This window comes from Citrus sinensis, chromosome 3 (assembly GCF_022201045.2).
Source record: "Citrus sinensis cultivar Valencia sweet orange chromosome 3, DVS_A1.0, whole genome shotgun sequence".
Taxonomy (NCBI): domain Eukaryota; kingdom Viridiplantae; phylum Streptophyta; class Magnoliopsida; order Sapindales; family Rutaceae; genus Citrus; species Citrus sinensis.
Genome location: NC_068558.1, coordinates 6,985,862 through 6,998,023, shown reverse-complemented (window position 1 = coordinate 6,998,023; position 12,162 = coordinate 6,985,862). Strand labels below are relative to the sequence as shown.

The window sequence follows — 12,162 nt, the reverse complement described above, 5'->3', positions numbered from 1 at the left end:
AAAAACTACTTTATATCCGAATCTACTCCTCCAACTTCCAACTGAAATTTTTTATGGTATAATATGTATAATTGTAAATAATATTTTAATAATTTTTTATGGTATAATATGTATATTTTTTACGGATAATTGTTAATAATATATACCATTAATAATTCATATTTTTTAATAAAAAATGTATTGTTAATAACAAAATAAAAAAATTGTGTATTGAAAATTTACGTTAATTTTTAGGGTAAATTTATATTTTTACCTCATTTTTAATTTCAACGACGAAATAGTCAATTTGCTACAATTCTGTTAACTTTCTAACAGAAGTTAACGGATTGGTGGACGGTAGAAGTGTTTTGTCAACTTATGGTATACGAGTGATATATTTGAAAAGTATTGTAGCACGTTTGATACGGGTGTCATTTAAGGGTATATGGTTGATAATTTCCCTATAATTTATTATTATTTCTAAATGAGAAATTATCAGTCATATACATTTAAATGACACCCGTATCGAACGTGTGTGAATACTTTTCAAGTGTATCACTCGTATTCCCTAAGTTGACAAAACACTTCTGCCGTCCACCATTCCGTTAACTTTCGTTTACAAGCGCTGACATCATAAGGGTAATTTAGTCTTTTAAGGCCGACGAAACTTTGATAAAAAAAATGACATGTCATTTCATCTAATTTACCTAGTAAAAAATGACATGTCATATGATATATATTGATAAAAATGACATGTCATCTCATTTATCGGATAATTGTTAATAATTACTAAAAAAAACTATTTTACAACTGAATCTACTCCTCCAAAATTTAACCTAAATTTTTGAAGATCTACTCCTCCAAGGTCCAACTGAAAATTTTTATGGTATAATATGTATAATTGTAAATAATATGTTGTTAATAATTTTTTATGGATAATTATTAATAATACATACCATTAATAATTCATTTTTTTAATCAAACAAATATATTGGTAATAACAAAAAAAATGTGTACTGAAAATTTACGTTAATTTTTGGGGTAATTTATATTTTTACCTCATTTTGAGTTTCAAGGGTAAAATAGTCAATTTGCTACAATTCTGTTAACTTTCTAACGGAAGTTAATGGAATGGTGGACGCCAGAAGTGTTTTGTCAACTTAGGGTATACGAGTGATACATTTGAAAAGTGTTCACACACGTTTGATACGAGTGTTATTTAAGGGTATATAGCTGATAATTTCCCTTTCTAAATAAACTCCCAACATCGTTACAAAATCTCTTTATAATTATTGCTAGTCTTAATCTCTATGAAACCTCACTATACCGTTAGAGTTAATTGTATTTTAAAATGTTATATATTTCTTTAAGATCTCTACAAAAATAACCTACGTATGTTATTTAGTTTTGAAAAATTATCCACCGACCACTTATTTTTTCACCGCTTTTCAAAAATAAATAATTTTTTTTTTTGCAACGCTCCACCTGAATTTAATATTTTTTTCATTGGTCAACTCTCGCTATAACACAATTATAACTTTGTTGACATCATAAGGGTAAAAATAGTCATTTCAAAACAACACAGTGGTGGACAAGTGCAAAACAATATAACTTAAAGTAGAGTTCAGTAAAAAAAATTAAGAATTGTGTATTTTTAAAAAAAATATGAAAAAAAATGTGGTCGATAAATAATTTATCTTTTACATTTGACTATTAAAAAGTCATTTATACAATATTCCGTTAATTTTCTTAACGGTTTCTAAATGTAAGTGGACGAGTGAAAAGAAATGTAATTTCAGGTGGATTTCAGTAAAAAAAAAAAAATTGTGTATTTTTAAAAAAGTTAGAAAAAATAGATGGACAGTGGATAATTTCCCTTTAATTTTTTCTTTCTTTTTCATGGTTATTGATCACCGTTGAATGCCTTGAAACTGTTGAAGTCAAATTGTGATCCCCCCCCCCCCCCCCACCCCACAAACCATTAAGGTCAAATTGTTGATTTTATCTCAAAATTTCACATTCTATTCTTTTTATTCTCTACTTATTTTTTGTTATTCATCTCTCTTATTTTTTCAAAACAAATAATATTGTGTTCATAAGTTGTTGTTTTTAATTTTCTATAATAATTGTGTACTTGTTCATCGGTTGTAATTTTTAATAATTTGTTTATGTAGCAAGAAGTTTTCCAAAATAAGAATTGATAAAAATTTATTTAAGATCATACATGTCACAAGAAAAAAAAAAGACTAAATGGATTCATTCTATTATCTATGGAGAAATATATAATAGTAAATTTAGAATATTAAAATTAATTAATAATTTTACATCTTAAAAAGCAAAAAAGAAATTCACCTTAAATTAATAACTTTGTAATAAATTAATACATAAATACCTCAAAATTGTCAAAAGGCGTAACTAAAATATTCAGTGAAAGTCCTCCTAAAGAGCGAAACTGCCCTGCGGCCAGGAACCACCCATCATGCAATGCATTGTTATATATTTTATTATTTGGTCCTAGCAGCGCAATTTTTGTTCGGAAGAAAACCCATCGTGTGATTTAAATATGGTAGTAGGTCGACTGAATGTGAGAATCACCATGGTCAAACTTTCGACACAAAAGGAACGTCGGTGTTTTGAATTCTCTGCACGAGACGGTAGGTAAATAACAAAAAGTGCACGCGAGCCTTGTTGAATATACCAAAAAATTGAAAAGTTTCTACAAAAATTTAAGTGTAAATTATATATATATATATTTTTATATCTTTAAATTATTCTCCTTATTTTTAAATTTCAAATTATTTTATTTATATTTAAAAAATAAAAAAATATAAGTGGATTGGTAATTTTTGTTGTTGGTACCTTTAACAAAATAAAGGGGAGGTTTTTTTTGTTGTTGAAAATAATGAGAACTATTTTAAGGAATCATTTGAAATTAACCCAAAGTTAAACCACGTGCCGACGTGTTGCACGACAACACCAATAGTTTCTTAAAGATAAGAAAAGAAGTCCACTTTCCGGATCCCTTTTCGCTTTTGGTTTTGTCAGCATCGGGCCGGGGCTGTGCGGGTGAAACTATAGTTAGCCATGTGATAACAACGCGTGGCAACGAAAAACTTCGCGAGGAGCACGAGTTGGCGGTTCAAAGTGTCAAGAGCAGTTTGTCTATTTTGTGGTGCGTGTTTGGGTTGACCCCAGTCAACGACAGCATGTTCTTCTAATGCAGAGAGAAGAAAAGACATGCTGCTGGGCAACTGACTGTGATTCATTTTCGTTTTGTTTTGTGCAAATTTGACAAAGCTCATGGGTCAAAATTTGTCAGCGATTGTTTTTTTTTTTTTTTTTGTATTTACAATCAAATTATTATTTAAATTAATTTATATTAAATCTTACGAAACATTATCGAAATTCTTATTAATGTTCAAGTGACGATTACTTCACTCACATTTTATCATTCAATGACTCAGTAATTTCATAATTAACGTATTAAGCTCTCATAACACACTATGAAGGTACTGCCGCTATCGCACATGTGAGATGTGAGTGCATCAGCTCTATCCAAGGCCGAGTAGCTTTCGTTGCGATTGTTAAGACTGAGTGAACAAGCACAACGTACGTAGAGGAATTCGCAAGGCATAAAACTTGATAATAATTAACAAAACTTAGGCTTTTTTTGGGTACTGCTAAATTGTGGTGCCCCAAACACATATTAAGCTGTAGAGCAGCGGTCCCAAACGGGCCTTTAGTGGCTGCGCATGTTGAGTAGTACTACTATTACTAAGATCGAGTTTTTTAAAGTGTATTATTATAACAAATTTGTGACTGTAAAACAAATAAAAGGAAAAACCAAAACAAAATATGCCTGCATGGTTGAATAATGATCACATTTTTCCTTTCACTTTTTATACCGAGGTAGGGATTTGAGTCCTCCATATATTGTAAAAATATATTTTCTTTAAAATATATGAAACTAAGGGTTTGTTTGGAATTGCATTTGATTCTCAAGCAATCACTTTTACATTATATTTTGAAATAATCAGCTTTGGAAATATTTTAAAACATGTTTGGTAAATTTAGATTATGATACAATTACTTCTAAAATAATTTGTTAATTGTATTTGCTAAATCAATACTAAGACTAGAATATTTACATACGATGGCCAAAATGCACAAATTTTATTATATTATAATAGGATATAGAAACTTTACTTTTAATTAAAATTTTAAATGTATTTATTAATTACTTATCAAAATTGATATCAGTTTATATTTCCATAAATAAACTAATCTTATAAACAAATATTTATATAAAATAATCAAAAAGATATTAGAGGTTCCGTTTTTCGGCATCGGTGCCATCACTGGCATTCAAAAATATATACTGAAAATTGATTAATTAGGCACTACCCAACGGTCAAAATTTCTCCGGCATCGGAGGTTTGTGGCAACGAATGCACTACTTAAGTTCACGACCGCCATTAACGACCACTTAATAGCACTGATATCCAATGATTTGGCGAAATGATTATAGAAAACATTTTATTTTTTAAAATGATCACATGAACTCTTTTGGATAATTATGCTTGGATGAATTACAAATGAATCAATCTAATCCAACCTCCATAACCATTGCACCAAATCATAGGATGCATTCGTTGACAATTATTAGTAATAATAATAATTAATTATATTGTTTCAATTTTAGGATAATTTTGAAAATACATAATTAAAGTAAGGACAATTTAAGGATGAAATATCATAAAATCAGATTTTTAAAAAATTAAATTTTTAGACGCTAGTCAAGCTATTTTGATATGCTTTCAGAAGTTAGCACAAAATAGATTATTTGATAATTAAAATTTTAAACGATCAATTTTTAAAAATATTTATTAAAAACCTTTTAACAAATCTAAAGCCGTCCCAAATATCCTCTAAATCCAATGCGGGCTCGTTAGTGTTTTGATAATCATGTCATGTGTCAGATCGCTTGTCCAAGACGTTGTGCCTCCGATAGCCTGTATAGATATGAAAAGACTCAACATCACAGTTCTAGTTCTGGAGCTACGGTCCCTGGTAACTTTGACTAAATCAATCTGCCAACAAAGACAAAACGACAGGATGCGAGAATATATTCCAAAGGCTTGGAAGCTCATTGGCCACTGAGAACTAAAATGTAAGACTAAAGATAGCCCAGACCTGTATTATAAGAGATCACAGCTCTCTTATGCTTATTTATTCAAATCAATGATGGGTAAAATCTTCGGGGTTCTTCTCTTAGTTTCTTCAATTCTTCTGGTTGTGGAAATTGGGTGGATTTTGTTTACAAAATTAGCCTAAAGGTCTTCCAACTTCCCACTTTATGGTAGCTTTTTATATTCGGGATTTCTCTATTTTCTGCAAATGGTGGGAAAATATAGGAAGTGAGGCCCAAGGTGTGGCATAATAAATGTCAATGTCGTGATTATGATAAATTGCGAATGACTTCAACAACCCCCAACTACCCTAGAACTCTGAGGTATTAGAAACCAAAAATTCTGGAGGTGTAACGAAATTATCGGTGTGTCAAATAATTTGTCATAGATTGAAGGTCAAAAATGGGAACTTGAAGAATCATGGGCCCGAAACATTTTACCGAAAACTAGGCGCTGCAGAATACATTGTTGCATTGTGGAGAGACGCCTTGACTTGTATATACAACTGCTAATTGTTACTCTTGCTGCAGTCGCGAAAACTTGCAGCTCCATTTGTACAACTCATACCGACGGTTAAATCTTAATCCATCTCTTTGTAACAAATGCCATTGCTTGACATGGGAAGTTTGTATCGACTAGGACTTTCGACATCGGATTATATCACATCTACATGTACTACAAATTCATACTACGCTTTTTAATAATGTTGACAAACTAATCAACTACACGAGTTGCAAATTGAACTCATTTAATCTATTGTTGACTAGTGTAAGGGACCGTACATATTTTGCCTAATCCACATTGCAATATTAACACTCTGAGTTCTTTTCAACTGTTGCTGCACCATCTCTGCGGAGTAGGCCTGACATTCTTTGGATTATGACTTGAAATGATGGACGCTGATCCGGGTCACTGCTTGTGTCAATGATATGAATGTTTAGTTTGCATCGCCATGCCTATTGTTGATTAAGATGATGCAATGGATGTTACTCGAGTATGAAGTATGAAAATACCTTTGCCAGCAGTCGTGGATAATGGATTCTAGACGGGGATCAAGGCCTTCTGGTAGCTCCAATCTTCGATCCATGAAGCCAACAACTCCAACTACCTTTACAAATGGAAGGCAATGGTTTTTACGATGCTGGAACTAGAATGTGCATGCGAGAAGGTGCACAAGATGTAATGTGCATTTGGAAAGAAAATGACCTGCATCGAATTTAGGTTGTTCCATGGGATGGAGGCAGTCACCAGTTCCCATAAGATGACTCCAAAACTGAACACATCAGACCTATTAAACAATAGGGAATGGCATCAATTAGTGTAAAGCTCTTCATTTTGCATAAACCAGTCCATAAGAGACAACAAACTTTTAATAGCTAAAATACTTGTACGTAACTTGAATATCAGATTAGGACTTACTTCTCATTTGAAGGTTCACTTCTTAGGACTTCAGGGGCCATCCACTGAGGCTGTTGGTGCAACAAAATTCAAAACAGAGGGGAAACTAGTAGCATTAACACCTTCATCGGAAAAAAAAGGGCATTTAGCGAAGAAAATGAAGAAAAAACAAGAAAACATCATTACCGTTCCTCTCCCAGATTTTGCAGTCAAGTAGGTTGCATTCTTCAAACTTGACAGACCAAAGTCTCCAACCTTAGGGGAAAAAAAAAATAAAATTAACTGAATGAAGATCTTGACCATCCACTTGCTTCATTATTGGAAAGCATTAAACAGTGCTCATTACCTTGACAGTCCAGTTTTTGTCAACAAGCAAATTAGATGATTTTAGGTCCCTGTGTACTATTGGTGGATTTCTATGATGCAAATAGTTCATCCCTCTTGCCTGCAGTGGAAGGATTTGTATGACAGTTTGTTTGACAGCTAATGAAATCCAACCGTCTTACCCTTGAGTCTCTAGAAGAACACATAAAGTCACAAAAAAGAGAGAAAGAACATACAACGTCTAGGGCCATTCTCAAACGCCGCTTAATGTCTAATGCCTGGTAGTTTTTGTGAAGTGTTTTGAAAAGGCTTCCCCTGAAAATGCGAGAAATTCAACGTCAGTGACAAATAACCCACTCACAATAAGAGAAGCGATAGAGAAAATCTGGTGATAAGCATATTGCAATTAAGGGTGTATAAAATGCATCACAACCTTTACCAACACTAAGTAATACTAATCAATCATCCCCAAAATGAAATAAAACTGTTCATTACCTGGGTAAGAACTCTGTGACAATTCCAAGTCGCTCCTGTGAAGCCACTGCTCCCATGAACAACAATACATTTGGATGTCTCAGTTTTTTTATTATATCAATCTGTATAATATGAAAAACAACATTTGGGATCAGTTATCTCTTTTCTGGAATTAATATACAGTACTCAAAAGTTGCAAAAGTACCTCTTTTTGGTAGTTTTTTAAGGTGCCCTCAATGTATTCACTCCCAAAGTAAACCTTAACAGCAACATCCTAGTGAAACAAACAATTCTTAAAGTCAAACTAAAAATATTGATTCTCCACTTGCTCATATTAACAAATCCGAACTTGTGAATTATTGACCATACTGATCCATTCCAAATTCCGTGGTAAACAACAGCATATGAACCTGCAAGGCAAGAACAAATACACTTAATAACTATAACAAGCCAAAAACTTCTTTACACTCCATACCGACAAATTAGAGCAGAGACCTCTTCCACAAGGATGTTTTTAATATTTACAGCAGGCTAGATCAGTGAAATTATAGGCAACCCCAATAGTTACGTGTAAAGCGGAATTTGTTTTATAAAGAAACAGCTTATGGTGGATGGATGATGTGGACAGCAACACTGCTTGGAATTTACCTCAAAGGGGTCAATGCATGAGGAAAATTAAAAATTGTTAAAACTTAAACATATACACGACCTACTTTTAGTTTGTGCATTTAATCATGTGAATAAGAATGTAATGCCTTGAAAAGGAAATTCCATTTATTAATAGTACATTCTTTTTCCTCTTCAAAAAACAATGATGCTTAATAATTACAAATATGATAAAAACAACAACCTAACTTCAAAACATAATGGAGGGACTCGAACCATTAACTTTATTGCAGGGATATATGCAAATGTACAAATAAAGTTTACCTAGGCCAATCTCCTCACCCAATTGGAGATCTTCCCAGCGAATTCCACCATCTGTTGCACAGCTTGTCTCATTATCCCCTTTGCTTGATGAGCTTTCACGACTACGTGAGCTCTCACCTAAACTTGGATATTGTTTCCCATCTGGATCCAAATCATTAACATTATGGCCTGGCAATAATTCTCTGTGTCCGGTTGATGTACCACGATCATTGCACTCTCTTGAAAAAGCCAGGTCACAGAAGATCTCTTCAGAAGCATTTGGAAGCCTATGCTCACATATGTTTGCATTTGCATTTTCAGCCGCAAAAGAAGAATTTATTTTGCCCACGCATTTCGCCTTATCTTCACTACTACTTGTGTGCTGGTCTGGAAATCTAGAAGAATTGGGCTTATTTGTTATTTCATTGCAGAATGATTTGCACCTTAAACCATTTTGCCGAAGACTGCCATCATCTCCACCGACATAGGTGCCAGTTTCTCCGATGTGCAGCTTCTCTAAGACCTTTGCTGTCTGCATTAAATCCAACTAAAGAAATTGAGCAGGACGCTATTTTAAGATTAAGCAGTGCCAAAAGAAATTTAGATGTTCAGGTGACCTATCTTTTGTAGATTACAGTGCAACCAAGCTCAGAATTCCTTAAAAACTTAAAAATTTCAAATTCCAACTGGCATATACAATCAACAGCCAAATGTAATTCTAGAACCAATTTGACTAAACACGTGTATAAATTCTTAAGACAATTAAGAACACATGGTTAACTGGCCAAATGGAATTCAAAAGTCTCAAAATCATCATTATAACAGGCAGTAAGGGCATCTAAAGGAAAGGTAAGATGAAACTAAGTCAGTACAATTTTTGAAGGTTGAGCAATTTCAAATGCAGATTCATCCTTCCTGAAGCTCCTTCCTGCAGCTGTGCTTTCCTCATTATGGAAATTGGAATTCAATTTTTCTTCCTGAAACAAAGGAAATTACTTAGATACCTTACTCTACTGTTTATTATAGACTGAGATGTCAGACTAACCATTGTACCAGATTTCTCCAACTTAAAATCTTCAGTGTCTGTGGCATCCTTCTTGCTCCTGGAACTTTCGCTTGCATTGGACATATCATCTCCATGTCTCCGGAGCAGAAACTTTGATGCCTGATTAGTTCAATGATGCAATTGAATAATACTGTGAGAAGCTAAATAAAACTAGCACCAGAAAAGAGAGATGAAAAATAATACAAGTGTGTACATACGCACCAGATTGGTAACGGACGAAGCTATATTCGGCACTTGTGCAATTTGAGGCCGATGTGGTTGCCATTGAATCTTTTTCAAGTTTAATCCACGCATTTTACCACGATTCGGGTAGGGTCTTGGGTGTTGCGGATTGATACTATTGAATATTGCTGCATCACTTGAAACAGTGATAAAACCAGCAAGCTCACCATCTTCGTATAATGGACTTTTTGTCACAACGGCCATAAGGATTTCACCGGACCTCTTCTTGAAAGGAAACTGCCCTGACCATGATTGCCCAGAGGCCAGCCGTTCCATGATTTTCTTATGAGGGGAGTGGAATTCTTCAGCTATTAAAAATTCAGTTACTCTTTGCCCAAAGACTTCACGGTCCTTCCACCCGTAAAGACTTTCAGCAGAATGATTCCTGGAAAAAAAAAACAAAAATTCTTGATCTAAAAGTGATATGTGATGAAACTGAGCATGTCATGGAAGTATGTAAGGAATAAGAGCTATTCTTTTTCTTCTTGTTCATAGTAGTTGATTCCTGAACTAGGATGTAATTGCTACAAAATCAGAAAACTACGAGGTAAGAAGCAAGATGCAATTGCGCTGACCTGAGCACGTAAATATGATTTTTCAATGGGTTAAAGATCTTCTGGCCTCTACGCTCCTATCGCTACACTGTAACTTCAAACAACAGTCTATCAAGTAGAGAAGTACTGATCTTGTTGGGCTTAGACATACTAATAAATGTTCTTTACTTGTTCTAAGATCTCATTTGATAACAAAGAATATGTCGTAGTCCACTTCCTTTCTGTGCACAGATATGGAACTTTGAAAAACAAATCATCGCTACATTTTTGAAGGACAGACATATGACATGTACCTACGGTTAGCAATAACATCCATTGCTAATTCAGTATTACAGTTTGACGGGCAAATACAGAAGTTCCTTGAAGCAGATAAATTAATATTCAAGCACCACTCGTGCAGCTTCATTGATCCAATTAGAACACGGTGAGCACACTTCCATTCATCCACAAACTGGCAAAAAGCATACATGTATATATATAAGACTAATTTTAGCAACACTGGGAAAGCCTCAACTCGGGCACAGGATGAAAAATGAAAAATAACTAAGAAAATGCATCTGTAGAGGTTTAAACGAATTAACATTCCTTCTGAACTTGTGTGTCAAAAAGAACCACATAATCTTTACTCTTAAGAGTTCAATTATCAATTGTCAGCTTTAACTTTCATCATTCTTAAACAAAACGCTAATGCTAATTCAAAACTCCACTTTGCATCACCCAATCACATCAAATCTATCAAAGCTATTCCTCAATTAAATCCGACTTCCAAAACTTCCTCTTAAGAGGAACCCAACCCAGAATTAACATTGAACTCAACATGGAAACATGAGTAAATAAATAAATATAAAAATAAGACAAATAAATGAAACGGCATCCACACATACCAATAAATGATGTCCTCAGAAGATGCAGTGCATACATGAACCGCGTGTCCCATGGACTCCAGCACGCTTCTGTAGGGACCCACTTCGTTGAAGCACCCCGGCAAAGTCGAACTCCATGCGGCACCTGAATCTGACGTCGTCGCCACCTCGTCCACGTCATCATTTTTTCTCTTCTCTTGCAATAATAAATCGTTCAGCTCTCCTCTTAGCTTTGCATGACCCGCTTCCAAACCCTCAAACCGATCCAGAAGGTCTCTGTACAGACTCGGACCCGACTCGTCTCCCGCCATCTTAAGTCTCGACGTTTCCTCCGGTTGCTGACTCACTCCGTCTCTCGCCGGAGATGTGGGGTGTCCGTGTCCACTAAGCCTTTGTTAATACTTAACAATTTCGTTTATCGTCATAGCAATTAAATAGCAAAGGTGGTGCTCTCATAGTTTTAGTTCTGTTTATTACGTAGTTTTTGTTTTTTTAACTCGTCAGAACTTCTAAGTGGTTGCCACGTGTCCCCGGCCGGCAAAAGAAAGCTATCAGGTCTCTACAGGTGTAACATTGGGGAAGGGGAAGCCAGAGGTGGGAGATTCTTTTTTTTTTAAGAATTGGAGTTTCCTATTGGCTAGAACTAAACCCAGACCACAAGCGGTTACTTTCGTTAGTCAAGCTTGATCTCCGAAAATGCCCCTGGGTTTTGAAGTTTTTACGTGATCGCGCCTTGCCGCCATTGGTTTGAATCAAAGCAAGTTTGTATGGGGTTAGGTTGCTTGCACTCAACTACATCCAATTATTTTACACCTTGTAGACGTGGAGCTCGTGGTCTAAATCTAAAAGAAATGATCAGCCTGTAATTTATTAATATTTGATTGTGTAATCGATTTGTGCCGTTCGATGTATCGAACCAATTCGATTGGGAGCATCGGACGGTCGGGACGGCAAGACGACGTCGTGAAAATGGATGTTGATCAGGGCTGTTTGGCGAAAAAACCCCCGAGACACTGATTGATGCTTGCTAATGTACAACGAATAATGATTATGCCAACTGTACATGCACTATTTTTATTTTTCTTTTGCAGCGTATTGATCCATGTTTTAAGCACCACGCGGGGTCACATCGATCACGGTCGTAATTGCGCCAAAAGTTCTATCAACCGCATTAATGAAGCTTT

The 12,162-nt window shown here is 34.7% G+C and overlaps 1 protein-coding gene across 5 annotated transcripts; it reads right to left on the bottom strand.

Moving 5' to 3' along the window:
- Positions 1 to 5,741: 5,741 nt before the first annotated feature.
- Positions 5,742 to 11,630, bottom strand: LOC102615224 (serine/threonine-protein kinase EDR1). Of its 5 annotated transcripts, XM_006477348.4 has the most exons (17): positions 11,000 to 11,145; positions 10,409 to 10,566; positions 10,137 to 10,203; positions 9,541 to 9,946; positions 9,319 to 9,438; positions 9,146 to 9,250; positions 8,295 to 8,805; positions 7,734 to 7,774; positions 7,570 to 7,638; positions 7,386 to 7,486; positions 7,127 to 7,205; positions 6,913 to 7,011; positions 6,753 to 6,821; positions 6,588 to 6,637; positions 6,375 to 6,456; positions 6,182 to 6,276; positions 5,742 to 6,080 (listed from the first exon to the last, which is right to left on the bottom strand). In XM_006477348.4, exons 4-17 carry the CDS (start codon positions 9,835 to 9,837, stop codon positions 5,978 to 5,980), a joined length of 1,821 nt encoding a protein of 606 aa, XP_006477411.2. In that variant the 5' UTR covers positions 9,838 to 9,946; positions 10,137 to 10,203; positions 10,409 to 10,566; positions 11,000 to 11,145; the 3' UTR covers positions 5,742 to 5,977. The 5 variants fall into 5 exon arrangements, with proteins under 5 accessions (XP_006477411.2, XP_024954839.2, XP_024954838.2 ...); XM_025099071.2 differs by lacking the exon at positions 10,409 to 10,566; XM_025099070.2 differs by lacking the exons at positions 10,137 to 10,203; positions 10,409 to 10,566 and having other exon boundaries at positions 8,313 to 8,805; positions 11,000 to 11,630.
- Positions 11,631 to 12,162: the final 532 nt, after the last annotated feature.